This window comes from Meriones unguiculatus, chromosome 18, assembly GCF_030254825.1.
Source record: "Meriones unguiculatus strain TT.TT164.6M chromosome 18, Bangor_MerUng_6.1, whole genome shotgun sequence".
In the NCBI taxonomy this organism is placed as follows: domain Eukaryota; kingdom Metazoa; phylum Chordata; class Mammalia; order Rodentia; family Muridae; genus Meriones; species Meriones unguiculatus.
Window position 1 is genome coordinate 77,158,549 of NC_083365.1, and position 17,976 is coordinate 77,176,524.

A 17,976-nucleotide genomic window follows, 5' to 3' on the forward strand; every position below is an offset into this window, starting at 1 on the left:
TGTGAACTGCAACTTCAGACCACCAGGCTCCTAAGTTCCTAAGAGAGCTGTTTCTCTAAGTGACCCCAAATCACCTTGCAACAGAATCACCTGGAATGCTTGCTTTAACTGAACTGGAGTAATGCCCAGGAATCTTCCTTTTTAAATAAGCATTCCAGGTAATTCTGCACACTGCAAAAACACTTTAGAACTAATGTTCTTATTGAAATGTTTTTCAGTCTATGTGATACCTGTCACTAATGTAGCTGATTAATTTAAAACTAACATTCTGCTCCCCAACTCCCTAAACCTAGAAAACAGTAGAGCAGGAGAACAGAACACAGCAGAAAATGTCCAGGGGCTGCCAAGATGGCTAGTGATTAAAAGTGGGTACTGCTCTTGTAGAGGACCCATGTTTGGATCCCAGTACCCATGTCAGGCTGCTCACAACTGCCTGTAACTCCAACTACAGGGCATCAGATGTCCTCTTTTAGCCTCCACATGTACTATACTCATGCACATACCCACACACAGACACACTAACTTAATAACAAATAAAGAGAAAATATCACCGTATGTACTATATATAGCAAAAATTATCTTTGTTTTAGTAAGGGATGTTCTCAGTTACTTAACAATATAAATGTACTGAACTTGATTGCCTTCTCTCTGATCACTTGCCCCTGGCAATGTGGTCTTGCCAGGCCACAGAGGAAGAGGATCCAGGCAGTACTGATGAGACTTGATAAGGTAGGGTCAGATGGCAGAAGAGGAGAACTCCCCCTTCCAGTAGACTAGGGCAAGGGGATAGAGGAGAAAAAGGTGGAACTGAGAGAAGTTGGGGAGAGAAGGCTTCAATTGGGGTATATAATGAATAAATTGTGAAAAATACAAAAAAAAATTTCAACTAAAAAAAGAAATATAGCTGTCTAGAAAACATTCTAAAGAACTTTTATATGTGATTTGTATTCATATTTTTTACAAAAGAACTTTCTGTAAATACATTTAAGAAAATAGCAACATGTGCTCTTTTAAATATTAAATTGTAGTAAACTAAAAAAAAAACATAATATAAATGTACATTGCCTTGTATTTTTTTTTATTTGCTTGTTTATTTGCTTTGTTAGTTGTCTGTTTTAATCAAGGCCTCACTATGTAGCCCAGGCTAGCTCAGAATTCATGGTCCCCTGCCTCAGTTTCTCAACTGTAGATTATAGTTGTGTAAACCATGGCTGGCACATGTGTATATTCCTGTGAGTAGACCTGTATGTTCCAGCTTACAATACAATTTAGAAGTTAGGTTAATGGTCCTAAATTCCAGGAGATGATCAGATATTCCAGCTCCTTTTAAGAATCTGAAAATTCTCCCCAAAGTGAGGGGAAAAGGAGGAAGAAAGAAAAGAAATTGAGGGAAGGGGCACTGGGAAGATGACTCACATAAAATCTAGGCATGATGACACACATCTGTAACCCCAATATTGGGGAAGAAGAGACAAGTGAATCCTGGAAGCTTGTTTAGCCAGCTAGTCCAGCCAAAATGTCAAGCTCTAGGTTCAGTGAAAGACCTTGCCTTTCAAACAAACAAACAAACAAATCAGGTAACAAGTGATAGAGAAAAACACCTAACACCAATCTCTAGCCTTCATATGCTCATGTATGGAGATTCACTCACCACCACCATCACCAAATACCCACACGCATAGTGAAAAATATTGTTAGGAGAGAGAGAAAAACCAAGAACAAATCTCCTATTTACATGTTAGTACAGAATTCCCTCAATTTCTGGAAGCCCTTTAGAATCTTTTTTCAGGACAATCCCTACAGATGTTTACTGTTCTGGTCAGTTTGCATCCCATAATTACCACATTTTGAACGGTCTTCTTCCTGATGCTCTATAGCTGACAACCACCATCTTTGTTGTTCATCTGCATAATAACCAGTCCCACTATATTGATCTCTTCTTATATTTACAATGACTAGGAATTCAGAGTTAAACAATCTTCTAAAGAACATGGGAAGAAAGTGGTTGGCAAATTCCAAGAAAAAAGATTTTGAAAATAATGATGTGGACACTCTGTCACTTGTTTCCTACGTGACACACTTGCTGTCCATAGGAGGTGTGTACACACACTAGGCAAGGAAAGCAGGCAGTGGAAATGGCTCCTTTTTGCATCTCTATGGATAAAATTAACAGAAGAGCACTTTTGTTCTTAAGTGGTTGGCTTCTTGAGGAAAAAAATTACTCAGCCCTAAATAGAAGAGTTAAAAACAGCACAATTAGAAAAACATTTGCATCACCAGCTTGGTTGTCAACAGTGCCACACAAATGGTTTAAATCCATTATCATATAGAGACAATAAAAATGGAGTGAAAGTTCTAGGAACTAGCCTTTGCTAAGGAAGGCATACAGAAGAAAAAAAAAAAACTGGTGAGAGATTATGAGAGAAGAAGCAGGGGTAAATGGAGGAATGGAAGAAGTGCCACTAAGACAGAAAACCAAGCCCCAAAACTATTCTAAAATTTCCTGATGCTTTTTAGTAATTTGCTTTCAGGCTGTAGAAACCAGCACAGCATTTGAAGCTTTGAACCCATCTGTTTTTGAACTCAGGCTACAGAAGATTGAGAACAGCTGGAAACACAAGCACTGACCAGGTTACAACTATCTGGAGGAAAAAGAAATAAAATGAGTGTGGGAGGTAGAGGGATGCAGGTTAAGTAAGGCCTACAGGAAGGAAAATCCAGACGCCATCCTCAGAGAGAAGGAAAATAACCAGGTCAGAATTACTGTTAAGAGTTGTTAGAGAAGCCAGTATGTCTGGGTGAAGAAAGCTACCAAGAAAAAAGGGACATTAAAACAAGGAGTTAGGAAACAGCCCAGCAACCAGGGTTAAAATTCTGTAGGGTTGGTTATCCACGGAAGCATGCCCTAGACCAGAACAAGATTACAAAAGGTCCTACATCAAGCATGTGACATGAGCTGCTAGTGAATGGTCTACACAATCATACCACAAACCTGAGATTAAAAACTGGACTCTGGTTCTGGTTCCCTAACTGTAAAAGAAGTAACTGCCCAGAGTGGGAGGGAGAATGTAAGCAGTCATCTTAAGAGACCCTGGCAAGGGTCCACATCCAGAGAATATCTTGTCCTAGAGCCACAGCTGACTCAGAAATAGGGAGTCAGACAAGTCACAGTCATCTGCCTTAGGACCCCACTGCTAACTTACACTAGCACCCTGATATAACCTGTGTATGAGCGTGTCCTTAGCTTTTCTTTAAGTTTTTATTTTTCCAGTTTTTCAAGAGAGGGTTTCTCTGTGTAAACCTGGTTTTCCTGGAACTTGCTCTGTAGACCAGGCTGGCCTCAAAATCAGAGCTCTGCCTGCCTCTGCCTAAGTGCTGTGAGTACCAGAGATGTGAAAGTGAGAATGTTAATCAAGTTCCTAACCTGGAGAAAAAAATTAAATATAAACAGAACTGTATTTCAAATAAATAATATAGCCACAATGAAAGTCAAAAGCTTGAAGGAAAAAGCACTGAGGAACAAGTTTTTGAACACTAGGTTTTTACTGGAAACAAAAACTTGAATACTCTAAGCCAGTATTAATATCAAGTCAGTATTTTTTTTCAGAAGTGTGAGTTAGCAATTCTAAAACTACATTCTGTACAGTCTAGGGCTGAATAACTAATTAAATATATTGTAAATGACAGGACCATATTCCTCACTGTTCAGAGAATTACAAATATGGAAAGTGGAGATATTTACATACAACATGTGGAATTAGAACAGAACTAAAGATTAATGTGAACACATAGGTTTTAACATAGGTAAGTAAACATGGTCTCTGGATTAATGATGGTTGGACTTCACAATGGTGTTGCTGCAACAATAGGCAACTGTGTTTCTAATTTTGAATTTTAATCTCTTTCTGGACAGCCACAGGCAGTATGACTAAGCAAATCAGCAGCAAGTGACTCCTAACATGGCACCCTAACAGAGCAATGACACTAACCTCTGTGGCACTCCTACTAAAGCTTGTCCATGGGAATCAAATCATAGATGTTATTATCAGAAGATTAGAAATAAAAAAAAATAAGGGTGGTGGCAGCACACCTTTAATCCCAGGACTCAGGAGGCAGAGGCAGGGGAATCTCTTGAGTTCGAGGCCAGCCCATATCCCAGAAATCTACATTGTAAGAATCCAAATTCTTCTGAAAGTATTAATCAAAGTCCATGCTGTGCAGCTGTCAGAACATGTTAAGGTAGGGAAGGGCACACATTTCTATCCACATAAGAAAGTACCTAACAAAGTCAGATGTATACAAATGAGTAATTATAATGGAGAGGAAGACAGGAAATCAATATACCTTTGAAGGTAAGCCTTTCCTAACTGTGCCTGCTTCCCTGGGTACCTCTCACTCTCTATTCAGTCCATTCAATAGTTCTTGTGTTCCAGGGAAATCTGTCAGAGGCATTTCCACCTATACATTGCAAAATCAGTCCCTTACAACTTCCTCCTTTTGCTGAACCCCAAGACATTGCCTATAAATTCAAAGAATTTCAAGTATCAACAGAAACCTCAACCTCCACCCCAAGAACTTAGTTAGGAACATCTGTTGTTTACAAAGGTTCAGACTGAGAGCTGCCAGACTTGTTCTACAACCCCTACTTTAACACTAGAGGCTGCCAAGGAGGGATGTCTGAATTTCATGCAAGGATGTCCAGTTCCAATCACTTAGGCAGAAATAGGTTAATACAGCTCAGTGTCTGACCATTGAATACGATCCTAGTTTGCTCAGTTCATTCTAATCCTGACTACTTAACCAGTGTACCAAAAATATTAAGATGCAGACTTGTTTCATTGATCTTTCCAGAATGCACAACCCAAGGTGCAGTGAGACAGTAAGTAGAAGAAACAGGAACTACCAGAATAAAATTATCTTACTGCAACAAAAAGCCAAACTCTACTTTGTTCTCAACCTCTTTAAATCCTTCATTAACACTGAGCCATTCCCTCATGATTCCGTATCTCCTCACAGTGTGATACTTCAGCACAGCACAGGACTTAGATATTAAAGTCTTTACTTCAGTTAGCATGGGACCAAGTTTAATTGAGAACATAATTGTGCTATCTTTTACCTTTCTCTGACTGAACCAAGTGTGAGTCCCTTCCTGAATAGTCCACCTTCTCTCCCTTCTTAGAAACTACTGGTACCTGTTTTAAATGGGATTCTATATTTAGACTCCTGTGCCTGTGTGGATATGCGCTATTACTCTCTTACAGCCTGCCTGACTTTCCCCAATCAATAATAAAAAAATAAAAGTCTATACAGCAGAAATGGCCCTTTCTTCTTATCTTGGAAACCCTCCCACTTCACAGTCAGCTTCTAATACAAAGGCATGGCTTTTGTCTTAAAAAGAGAACTGGGTCAAAGACAATGCATTTAATTGGCTGTGAATTCTTAAGAATTAAAAATCCAGAGATGGAGCAACACACTCCTCCCTGGGTTTATTGTAATGCTTATAGGAGTAGAAACACTTATACTATTTCCTATACTTCTATTCTCTTGTTTTCCTGTCCCCCAGTACTGCTGTCAAAAGGCATGCTACTACTGCCTGTGGAACTGAAAGCTCAAAGTGTGATCTGCTGACCCTATCATGTTGGATTCGAGGGAGCATAAGAAGCTCCTGGAAGTCCAGCACCCTCCCAAATGCTCATAAAAGCATGTTTTGCTGTTGACTTGCTCTCTATCATCCCCTATCACAGAAGGATGAAATAAAGCCATTTAAGTAGAAGTGTAGATGCTCTCGTTTGGCTTCCTGAGACCAGGAACCAAGTAACCATACTGTTTCCCATATAGCTGAGGATGTTGCTGTACTGGCCTGCTGGTCTCCATGGAAAGTGGTGCAGGGAGATGAACAGAACTGCTCTTCTACGTACTCAAGTCTCATTACTCTTTGCAGAAACCCCAACAGTTTCTTGTTATCCTCTTCTGTGGTACTGTAATTTTATCAGTTAATTTTTACTTAATTACCTTACTGAGTATAGGTGCTAGACTAGTACTTCACATACTATTTTCCAATTTTGAGAACAACTCTCTGCACTTCATAAATGCAGAAACTGAGGCTGAAAGGGGTTTAATGACTAGCTCAAGGTCACACAGCTCTAAGCAGGAAGAGATCGAGTTCAGACTCAAGTTTATGTGGTTCAAAGCTCTGCAGCTTTTTTGTTTTTCTACTAAGTAGCAAAGCTTCCCAAAAAACTTACAACAAAATTCTTTTTCAGTTCCAAAGACTGGTCAACCACCCTGTCTTGCAAACATGCAAGTTGCCTTCTTATGACTCCCATCCTCCTTCATCCTTATGTGAATAACCCTCCAAACACCTTTACTTTCTTTCATTAGTTCTTTGAGAGTTTCCTATGTGCTTTATTCACCCCTTCAATTTTTCCCACATCTATTCTATCCCTGTCCCAATCCACCCAACTTTGAATCCTTTTTAAAAAATCAAAATCAATTTGTTCTGTGCTGCCCACACATTCTTGGCTGTATGGTCTTCCACTAGAGCATGGTTGACTTACTAGGAGCTACACTCAGAGAAAACTGCATCTCCTTCTTCCAGGAGCTAATAATCACCAAAAACTTCATTAAAGGGTGGGACTGTGTCCATCTCCATGTTGGGGTTTGGTCTGATTTGGTCTGCACAGGTCCTGTACATCCTATCCCAACTGCTTTGAGTTCCTATGTGTATTGCCCTGAATCTAGAAGATACTGTTTTCTTGCAGGCATCCACTGCACTCTTTCCACCCCTTCTCTACTCTGTCTTCTCCTTCTAAGAGCCCTGAGTCTTGAAAGGAGGGAGTGCAGAATATATGTTCCATTTAGGACTGAGCATTCTGCCATTTCTTTTTTCGTCAGTTGCCAACACCTTCTTTTAAAAGGACTAACCACCACCCAAAGGTCTACATGGAATGGGCCAGTGGAAAACATACCAAGGAATTTTCTGTTAATTTCTCAATAAAAGTAACTTCAGCCACAGGGAAGGAAGGCCAAGCCATGCTTAACACCAGATGCTGCTACATCTGGGCAAAACTTTTCCCAAGAGAAAAAAACAATTGCCAAATATGCCCCAAACCAATGAATGATGTGCTAGTTGGGAAAGTGGGGGAGTTCTGCCTTCTAGCAACTTTATGTTTCCTATCTCTGTTCTCCTTAGATCATCTCATACTCAGAGAGAATCTTTGTTTTCTCTGGTTTTTTACCTTCTTCTCACTTGCAGCCAGAGCTACAATGTTCTCTACGGCCAGCTGACTCTGCTTTCCAATCCAATGTTACCTTATGATTGTAGTAAATAACTCTGAACTTGACTTTGAAGGAAAACTCTATTAGCAAAAGAAAAGTAGCTACAGCAATTTTACACATACACGGTCTCGGCCTAAGACCAAGAGCATGGACTCTACAAGAATTTTAATTAATTGTGCACTTACTCTTTCACTGAAAGGAGTGCTGAAAGTTGAATATCTATCAAATTCTATTATTTTACTTTTTTGTGTGTTTGACTACTTTGCCTGCATATATGTCTATATATCATGTGTGTAGCTGATAACCCAGAGATCAGAAGAAGGCATCAGCTCCTATGGAACAACAGGAATTACAGAAAGTTATGAGCTAGCACGTGGGTGCTAAAAACTGAACCTGGGTCCTCTGGAAGAGCAACCAGTGCTCTTAACTGCTGGGCCAACTCTCTAGCCTCTGCCAGTTCATGAGATCCCAAGGATAGACTCTCTTGCATCCTTCCCAAGATAACACAACTCAGAGAGGCCAAGTAGGCATAGTTACTTCCCATGTGTACCTTCATACACTGCTAACTTAATGTTAGCAACAGTAAAATGTTGTTTTTATTTGGGTCCTCAGTTAAGGTCTTTTTAATTCTTCTGGGCTCCCTCCTTGAAGAGTATAGAACATAATTTTAAAATGCCCAACAAACATTTATTAAGAAGAAGGATAAAAAGAAAAAAAATGTTGACAACAGGTTATAAAATAGCGTAAGGCCTGTGTAAGGAGCACAGCAGGATAGCCGATCATAGGATTTCTTTAAAACTTCACATGGGGTGTGGGTGAGGAAGAGAAACTACCTCAAAATAAAACAAAGACATTAGTTATTAGAAGTAGATCAAAACCAAATGAGCTGAGAAGTAATTTACACCAAGCCTGTGAGAAAGAAAAGAAGAAAAGAAAAGCCAGCACATTATTAATTAGACTCCTCCAGAATCCTGTGGGGCAATATTAACAAATTCCACTTAAAGAGACAATCAAAGGCTCAACAACAAATAGGAATACATTTATGCTCTTCAAAGAGACCAAGAAAATGCAAAAACTTTATCCATAGAAAGGCTTCCTACTGTTATATAACATTTTATCTCTGCTTTTAATCAAGTAAGGCTGAAACAATCAGGGGACATGGAGGCCATATTACCTATCTTAAATCATAAGGTAGAATGCAATAATCACTCTAGTTGCCTGTAGTTTCTTTCATAGTCTGGGGCAGAGGGGTGGGACCGTCAGGTCAGATTTTGCATGAGTCAAGCTGTATGGGTTTTAATGAGGATATCTGCACTGAGCCATGTGGGAAAGGACAAAAGGTGAACAGGAACAAAGAACAGAAAGCACAGCCACAGGATAACAGGGTAATGGCTTCCAGGGGACAAAACTTTCCAAGAGAAGATGAAAATAAATAGTACAACAACATTTGCTCCTAAATGCAACCACTTAAAACTTTAACAAAATAACCATCATAACCTAGGATGAATGGCTGAAATGGAGCCAGAGTGAGAGCCTGGCCTGAAAAAGAATGGGATGAATCCTCGTATACTGTCTTTAGCCCTGGCCAACCTGCACCATCCCAAGTTGAATAAACACCATATCCCAGAGCAGGATCTACCCAGAGCTGCTGCTGGCAGCTGTTCTCCTGGCAGCACAGACAGACAAATTCATGGCATTACTGGGCCAACAGCTGCTACAGCTCTGGGGGAAGTGACAAGTGCCTGCTGAGAATAAACTATTCTGGGACCAGTCATAGAGTCAGCAAAATTGAGGCTACAGTTTGCCAGCTGAATGAAGATACTGTACACTTCCTACTCCAAAGTTCAGAAAACAAAAATGGACTTTCTCTGTCCAAGCTTATTTGACTTAAGTGATTTTTGCCTTCACATTCAACTCCGTTTATCTATTCCCAAGGACATGGTTTCTATTTTGGTTCACCACTAGACTATCATACCTTCTTACTATGTCCTTTTATCTAGGTCCTTCCTTCCTTTCTTCTCTCCTCCTTCCTATCTTTCTTTTTAAAATGATTTATTTATTTTTATTTTAAGTGCATGGGTATTTTGACTGTACGTATATCTATGTAAGGGTGTCAAATCCCCTAGAACTGGAGTTATGAGCTGCCATGCGGGTACCAGGAATTGAACCCAGATCCTCTGAAAGAGCAGCAGTGCTTATAACCACTGAGCCATCTCTCCAGCCCCAATCATCTAGTCCTTTCTAAAGTATGGACATAATTCAGTTCCTTGCTCGGAAATTCTCAATGGTTCCTCTATACTTACAGAACAAAGCCCTAACTCTATTGGCCAATATTTATAAACAGATGTAATCTTCTGGATTATCAACTTTTCCAGGTTTATTCAGTATTATAGCTACAATTCATATTGTTCAGAAAAGCACGTAAAGTATCCACCAGCCATGGTTTTCTTAACTTAGGGATGTTGGTAATACTATTTCCTACCAAAAATGCTTCCTCCTCCATCTCTTCATCCTTCTCTACCTGCATTGTCTCAATTATATTAAACATTTAAGAACAATACATAGCACTGACAGTTTTTTTTTTCTCCCATTCCTGTCTATTTAACTTCACCTCCAAAAGGCTCTTTCCCTTGGCCTCCAACCAGAACAAATCACTCTTTTACATGCGCTATATATGGTTGAGTGGCATTGTTCTTTTACACACCTGTCCTTTGATACATTACGAAACTTTGGCAATGTTACACTGTCCCTTAATGTGTTTCCCCTTCTATAGTAACAGAGACTCTACTTACTAGATCACCCAAATTAAAGATATATTTTCTAGCTTCCCTTTGAGTGTAGATAACCATGTGACTAAGTACTGGCTACCTGGATATCAGTTAAAGGCATGTATGTGTCATTTCCAGGCTATACCTTTAAAGAACAAAGACATAGTTCCCTCTTGTCCTGTTGCTTTTCCCAATAATGAAATGGGACATGGTGACAATGAGCTACTTTGGGCTAAACTCTAGGGGTGAGATAAGGAAGCTGACACAGCCCTGACTGGATAATAGGCTGTTATGTACAGAAACATCTACACCTATCTTGTATAAGCTTTTATTACTTAAAGACTACCATAGCAGCCACACTGATCTTAGCCAAACTAGTCATGCCTAGTTTGATACAGAAAATGTCTTTTCTGTATCAAAAGAAAGGAAAGAAAAGAAAAGGCCATTTTTTTTTCCATGCTCACTACAAAATGCTAGTTGCTGGAGTACAACTGTCCCTGCAGCAATGCTTATATACAGTACACAAACATCTGAGCACTTGGTTATCTTTTGTAACACAGAAATGAGTGGGAAACGGGAAAAAGAAGGGTCCATCATTAGTGTTAAAGTGAGAAGTAGAGGTCTCATCACCACATCAATGAGACAAGGCAGAAGTTAACCATGTGCATTCTTCAGATACTCACTGGACATAAGAAAGTAGGTCATAGCATTAATTGTGGGGGGAAAAATGAGAGAAAGGGCAGAAAAGGCTGAAAATACCAAATTAAATATGATTTGGAATTTCATCTATACATTTATAAGAATAAAACCCATTCATTCCATGTAAAACTGAAAGAGTTTCAACTATTCGAATTTTTGTTGACATTTTTAGGAACAAATTAGTGTGAACATAGGATGTTGCCTGGAGCTCTTGTTAAGCTCTTTCCATCTTATCCTTATTAAGTGCATGTGTTCATGATTCATCCATATCCTCTTGTAGTAGGCTGTGCTGTGTGAAAGTGCTATCATGTAACCATTTTTTAACCTATAAAACCCAGCAGTTCAGATATTCCATTCTGAGAGAAGAAAGCTTCAGGCTCTTTTTTTAAAAAAAAAAAATATATTTCTTTCATTTAGTGTGTGTGTGTGTGTGTGTGTGTGTGTGTGTGTGTGTGTGTCACTAGATTGCTGGAGCTACAGATGGTTGTAAGCTGCCTGACATGGGTCTAAGAACCCAACTTGGATCCTCTCAAGAGCGATTCTTTTTCTCTAAGCGATTATCCAATCCTATTTAATTTCTCAAATATCTTTTGAATAGTGCTATTATGTAAGACTAAAATATCTACCAAAGGCGTGTTTGCTGTGGTACTACTGGACAACAGCAGATCATTTAGGTGGGTAGGACCTATCAAAAGGTTAAGAGATTGGGGGATAGTCCTTGATGGACTCTTAGCCCCATCCTCTCTCTGCTTCTTGACCATCATGAAGCAACAGGACTCCTCCTCCATAAGCCCTTGCCACATGCCAGCACAATCCCCCCAAATAGGAGCAAACTATGAACTTAGAACCTCTGGAACCAAAAAGAAAAACAAACTTTCTTCCTTACAGTTTATGTTATCTTAGTTATCTGATCTCAGAACAGAAAGTTGGCTAACACAAATACATTCCTATTGCTCTGTTGTATAAGCTATCCAGTTCTACATGCACTGCACCCAAAACTTAGTATGCTTCTCTTGGATTGAAACATACACACACACAATTCCGCCCATACTTTTCTTTGAGACTGTCTTTCAACATAATATCCTCAAAAGCTCATTACCAGAGTATGTCAAATACTTGCTGTCAAAGCATCATCCTTTGAGACCCATTCTACATACTTAATCTCAATTTTCACTGCTTTTGAAAAAATCTATTTTCTTCTATCTCTCCTAAAGCCCCCAGTCCTGTATAGTTTGTATGGTTCTTTTCTTTGTTAACCAAGCACTCCAAAGCTTATCTTATTCTCATAGGAACCTGCAAAGAGCATAGTACCTAGCAGGTATTAAAAGGAGGCAAACAACAGAATAATATGAGACAGGAATAAGCTGAAATACATCAAACATAACGTAATGGTCAAAGGAATAGAAAATTTCCCTTTTCTAGCTCCTTGCACCACCTAAATTACACATCCACAGTACTCATCCCACTTCAAATGACCTGCCTGGAATTTTTTTTACTGCCCATCTCCTCATTCTAATTTAAATGTCATATGGAAAGGAAATGCTTGCTCTCTGCCATATCTCAAGGCACTGTGAAGGAGTTCAAATAATGTGCAACAGATATTAGTTGGATGAATTTCTAAGACTCTTCCCTTTGCGGCTAACTTGGAAGAGGAAGGGGATTATCAGGACTGGGAGGGAAGGGGTCAGGGTAGTATGATGGTATGGTAGTGGTAGGAGTAAATATAACTGAAATACATTATATACATGTATGAAATATCATAATGAAACCTATACATACACACCTTAGACCACTGGTTGACATATAGGAAAGTCTATAATACTCATTAGCATGGTCCCCATTTATTTTGATTTTTCTTAGAAAAAGAACTTCCTATTAAGACTGATATGAAAAAGGAAGACTTCTTGAGGGTTTTCAAGAAATTTGAAGCTATAGGCTCAGGAATCAATGTGTCTCTAAGTGGTGGCCCCCACCTGTACCCTAGACCTCACTCTCAAAGTTTCTAAAAGCAACTGCCATGAAGTCCCTACTTAAATTGCTGGTCCTTGGTGCTTCTTGTCTTGGCTAGAAAGCGCTCGGCTAGCTTCTCCAGGTTACGGGAATAGTCCATTTCAATCTCAGCCTTCTTGCGGAAGAAGTCCTGCAGGTCCTGCAACAGCTGCACCCGGAGCTCACACTGCTGGTCTAGGCATTTCATCTGCTCTGTGAGCTGAGCCCGGATCTCTGAAAAAAAAAAAAAAAAAAAAAGATTGTGGTCAGACAGCTCTGAATATACACTGCACACACAGATATTTATCTGCTTTCCATTCACTTGTTCCCTGTACTCTGGGGTATTAAAGCCCTTGATAAAATAGGTTACAGTTGAAATTGGCCATATGATGTGAAGTACCTCCAAGAAACTCTTTTTGGAACACTGAAGACCACCTGTGACCAAGAATCTGTTCAGTTAGTTAGAATAAGTTGCATAATAGATAAAATAATATTCATAGCTAAATATTTACATAGCTATTTACTGTTTCTAACACCATCCAGAATTTGGGTTCTTTTCTGGCAAGGAGCCCAAATGCATAATCAGGTAAATCATGTTGTGCCCATTTTAAAGACTGAATACTGAGTCTCAAAGAAGACACACTATTAAATCCCAGAAAGTTTGGATTCAAACCCAGGCAAATGACTAACTTTTCTTTATACCTTTCCTCATCATTTCAAAAGTTTTTTTCAGCAATTTTATGAAGCAGGGCAAGGGTTATTATATTTTCATGGAGGAAGAAAGATGCTTTTCCAAGGTCAAATGGCAGCAACCAAGAACACAACAAGCACCAAGACTTCTAGAAAATCACATTCAAGGTCAATTGGTTTTATAGTTTCCAACATACAAAATGTAAATCTTTAAGAACCTATCTTTAAATGATGATGATGGTAATGAAAACAATAATAATAGTAGCTGACTTAGAAAGACCTTTTTTTATTTGTATCTCACTTGTTCCACCCTCACAGCAGCCTGAGAGAGGTAGAACTATGTCCAGTTACACTCCTGCTCGGCAGATTCCTACCCAGTCCTTGCACGGGGCTAGCAACGCTGTCACTGTGGAACCACAGCAATGGCAGCTTCAGATGCAACCAGACCTGCCTTGAATACAACACTACATGTTTTACTGATAAGAGATTTGGCATTCATGGCAAACAGCCTGCCAACACTGGGCAGCTTTCTTACCCAGAATAGGCCTGCTTATTTTACATCCAGTTCTCCATTAGCATCAAAATGGAGCAATTGTTCTCTACCAGGACACTTATCTCCAAGCATGATTCCAACATGAGGTTGAAAAGAAGCACCTATTTTATGCCTTTCCTTGTGTGTACTTCAAATTCATTTCCAATAGCACTGGCAGATGGGGAAGGAGAGGAGTGAAGTTTTCATCTGAGTCCTAGATGAAATTTTGGGATAAGGGCCATGATGCAGAAATCTTTACAACCTCTTTGTTAAAGCAATGAGGACTGACAAAGGTACACTGGGTTTTGCCTTAGAAGTCCAAAATCTATCGGCATTTTTATCATTTCTGCTTCTGTAAGTATCAATACATGACAGACACAGCTGGTCCTTTGTAGGTAACCCTAGGTAATCTCCAAGAGCAATCTTCTTCCTCATCCCTCCTCCTGCCAATCACCAATGCTAGCCAGCCCTGCAGTAACCCAATCTGACTGAAACTGAGCACTGCAGGATTGTTTCAAGAAAGCAGAATGCTTCACAAAAAAGCTGCTGCCTACTTCATCACTCATCAAAGCTCTCTTGTTCTGTGTATTCTGGAGTCTGATTACATGGGATACAGGTAGGTGTGTGTGTGTGTGTGTGTGTGTGTGTGTGTGTGTGTGTAAGAAAAAGAGTTCTACAAAGGTCATGTGAGGAATCTGGTTCCTGTCAGATTTCTGGGTCTCTTAAGGCCAAAATCCCTTGTTTTGATCATTCCTAGAAGCATTTGCCCCCTTTGTACATATTAATGAAAAGCTAGCAGTAATTGCCATTAGGTAGGAAGGTTGTGGGTAGAAATCATCATCAATATTACTTAAAACTTGTCCATTAAATAAGAATTGTCTCTTAAGAGTAAAATGGCTGTCCAGGTACCTAATCAGGTACAAAGATATAAAGGAAGATGGAGGTATACTGAGGCTATCAAGACCCTCTAAGTCATCTCTAATTCACTTAGGACTATACCTAATCATGTCTTAGTCAGTGATGCAGAAGAAACATTCTAGACTGTTCTAAGAACTATAAACAAAATCCCATGATACTAATGTAACTCAAAAAGTAGGCTGGTCTGAAACTCTCCTATCCATGACATAAGTGCATCACAGGGGCCATCTGTGAGATATAGCAATGTGTCTTAGGTGTTCCCATGCACTTCCAACCATCATAAAATTCCATGCTAAATTCTCAATGAGTAAGCAGTGTAGCATGAGCTGTATCTTATCCTTGCACCCCCTTCTTGTCCCTTACCTTACAGAAATGGTTTATGTTTACTTAATGCACTATATTCTCTCTTTCTCTCTCACACACACAAACACACACACACACGCCCAGCTCATTTAATTCCCATTACTAGTTTCTAAGATATTTCAGATGAGGAAAATTGGAGGTTTATTAAGTAATATGTCAAGGGCCATACAAACAGTACTAATAGGGCTCATGGTATTTTATGCTTGATAGAATCTATCTATTATCACCTATGAGACAAGCTTCTGAGTATAAGCTAGAGTAGATTAATTTAGGATGAGAGCTTCCCTGACTAAGGGTACCGCCATTCCACATGCTGAGGTCTTGAACTGAATAAGAAAGCAAGCCAAGCATTCACCGCTCTTCTCTTGACTGCAGATCTAACTATAACCACTTGCTTCTAGCTCCTACTACCTTGACTTCCCTTCCATAACAGACTGGTCCTCCAACTGTGAGCCAAAATAAACCCTTCTTTCTTTAAATTGCTTTTGTCAAAATATTTTATCATAGCAACAGGAAAAATAATTAAGACAGGGCTAAAGTTAACATTTACCTGACTTGCCAAAGAAGTGAGAAGTAGAATCTCCATTGACAATATTTCTGGTTAAATGTTTTCTTAATCTCAACTACATCTTCCTGCTGAGGAATGATTCAGGGGCCCCAGGATCAAGTTTAGACTAGGCCTCTGACTTATAAACTAGACCATATTTTGACTAATCCACAACTAGACTGGATCTCTTCCTTCATCCTAGATCTATTCTCCATGGCAGCTCCAAAGAAAGTCTGTCCCTTCTCTTGTTAGCGCAACCTGAAGGGAAGGGGAAAAAAAGGATATCTCTACCTCAACCTAGAAGAGACTACTAATAGACATCACCTGTCACTGGTTTGTGATACAGTACCCGTCCCCTACAACAAGCCTAGAAGGAAGTCTCTCCCTTGTTATCATCCTCAGAACATTTAGGAAGGCAGTAAGAAAGAGTCCAGCCACCCCTAGCCTCGGGTCCACTCTTCCAAGACAGAGAGGATGCTCTGTGGAGAGCAGAACGTACTGCTGCTGTTGTTACAGCAGACAGTGGTCTTCAATAAGGCAGCTGTGCCAGCCTCTGTCCATGCAGAGGGGAAAGAAACAACAGGGCACTGATTGTCAGCACACTTGGGCCATGTGCCCAGGCCAGAGACTCCTCCATACCCGATGATCATAGGGCAGAAAGAAAAAGGAGCAATTTATAAAAAACACAAGGAATTTCTCAAAGTTCCCTGTATGCTCGAGTGAGTATGCATGTGCATATGTGAACACATTCAAAGCCACACTATTCACATTATGTTCTACCATACCAAATCAATAAGACTTTACAAGTCTTCTTTATAGTTGACGGAGAAGTCCTGTGGAAACGATGGGGCCCTTGTAGCTTCTTTCACTAGACTATATGAAAGAAGCCAAGGTATACTTTCTAAAAGTGCATCTCTGGGCTATGGAAGCTTCTTTGGATATCTATAAAGTGCCATTTGCTAAGGTCACCTTAAACTAGTTACATGAAGGGATGAATGCTGGAAGTACTCTCCTCTGGGCACTGGAGTCTTGGTTTTTGCTTTGAACAATCTTTACTGTATGACAAACCCATAGAAGCAAATTCCAATGTGAAGACCTAACAGTCAAATGTAACAAAGAACAGAAAGAAATGAACCTATAAGTCTTAACAAAAACGACTTTGACTCTGTTTTGGTACCATATTTAAAAATTATACAAGAAAAAATTAGTTTCCCTTGCAAGAAGAACCAAAGTTTTTAAACAGGTTTCATGATTCTCAAGAGTGACCTTTGTTATTTCATTTATTGATTCAAGTCAAAATTTAACTTCGCTGTTTTGCTTTTGTAAGATTTTGTGAGTATCTGAAAACATACCACATCACTTTAAGGGAGTGAATTCTATAGCATGTGAGTTATGTCACACACACACACACACACACACACACACACACATTTTAAATGTCTTTAACTCCACAAAAAGTGCAGTGCATTCTTGTTGAGTCTGAGTACCATTCTGCCAATAGGGAAATAGTCCCACAGACACCAAAAGGAGTGAATTTAATGGCATATGAATTCTATCTCTCTCATTCACACACACACATGCACGCACACACTCTTAAATGTCTTTAACTCTACCAAATGGTACAGTGTATTCTGTTGAGTACCATTCTACCAACTAATAGGGAAATGGTCCCAAATAGACACCATAATGAATTCCTGGTTTCAATTTATCCATTTATAGGGTAAAATCAGTTCTGCATTGAATATTACTAAAGCAGACTGTGCAAACAGTATGTCTGGGCAGCAGGCTTGGCCATGACTAAACTCCATTGGCTATCACATCACTATTCTACTATTTTCAAAGGATGTCCGAAAATATGTCAAAACGCAAAAAGGAATGTTTTATGTTCAAACTCATGATCAGCAAACATAGTCAACAGAGTTTCCCCTGGGCAATTCTGCCTCCTTGTCCTTGCTTGGTTACAGCCAAGACACTACTAGCTCACCTGTTTTGGGAGTTAAAAGGAGATTTATATCTTACTTAGAAAAGATGCTGACGGTTTTCAATAAGGATAACATTGGGAGATACTGATAATTTAGCAAAAATAGCCAAGGTCCTATCACTGACACTCCTTGTAGCCATTACATGTGCAGCTTCCAGTGCAGGTGAACCAGTCCTCTGGAAACTACCCTTGCTTCAGAGAACACCTGGTG

General features: G+C 39.5%; 1 protein-coding gene across 6 annotated transcripts in view; it reads right to left on the reverse strand.

The window, feature by feature from the left end:
* The window catches only part of Srgap2 (SLIT-ROBO Rho GTPase activating protein 2), a 228,934-nt gene that overhangs the window by 125,093 nt on the left and 85,865 nt on the right, over positions 1–17,976 (reverse strand). For all 6 annotated transcript variants that reach the window (XM_060372062.1, XM_060372063.1, XM_060372060.1 and 3 more), the window contains exon 3: positions 12,776–12,968. In XM_060372062.1, the coding sequence (XP_060228045.1) occupies positions 12,776–12,968 (193 nt within the window). The remainder of the gene's footprint in view (positions 1–12,775; positions 12,969–17,976) is intronic.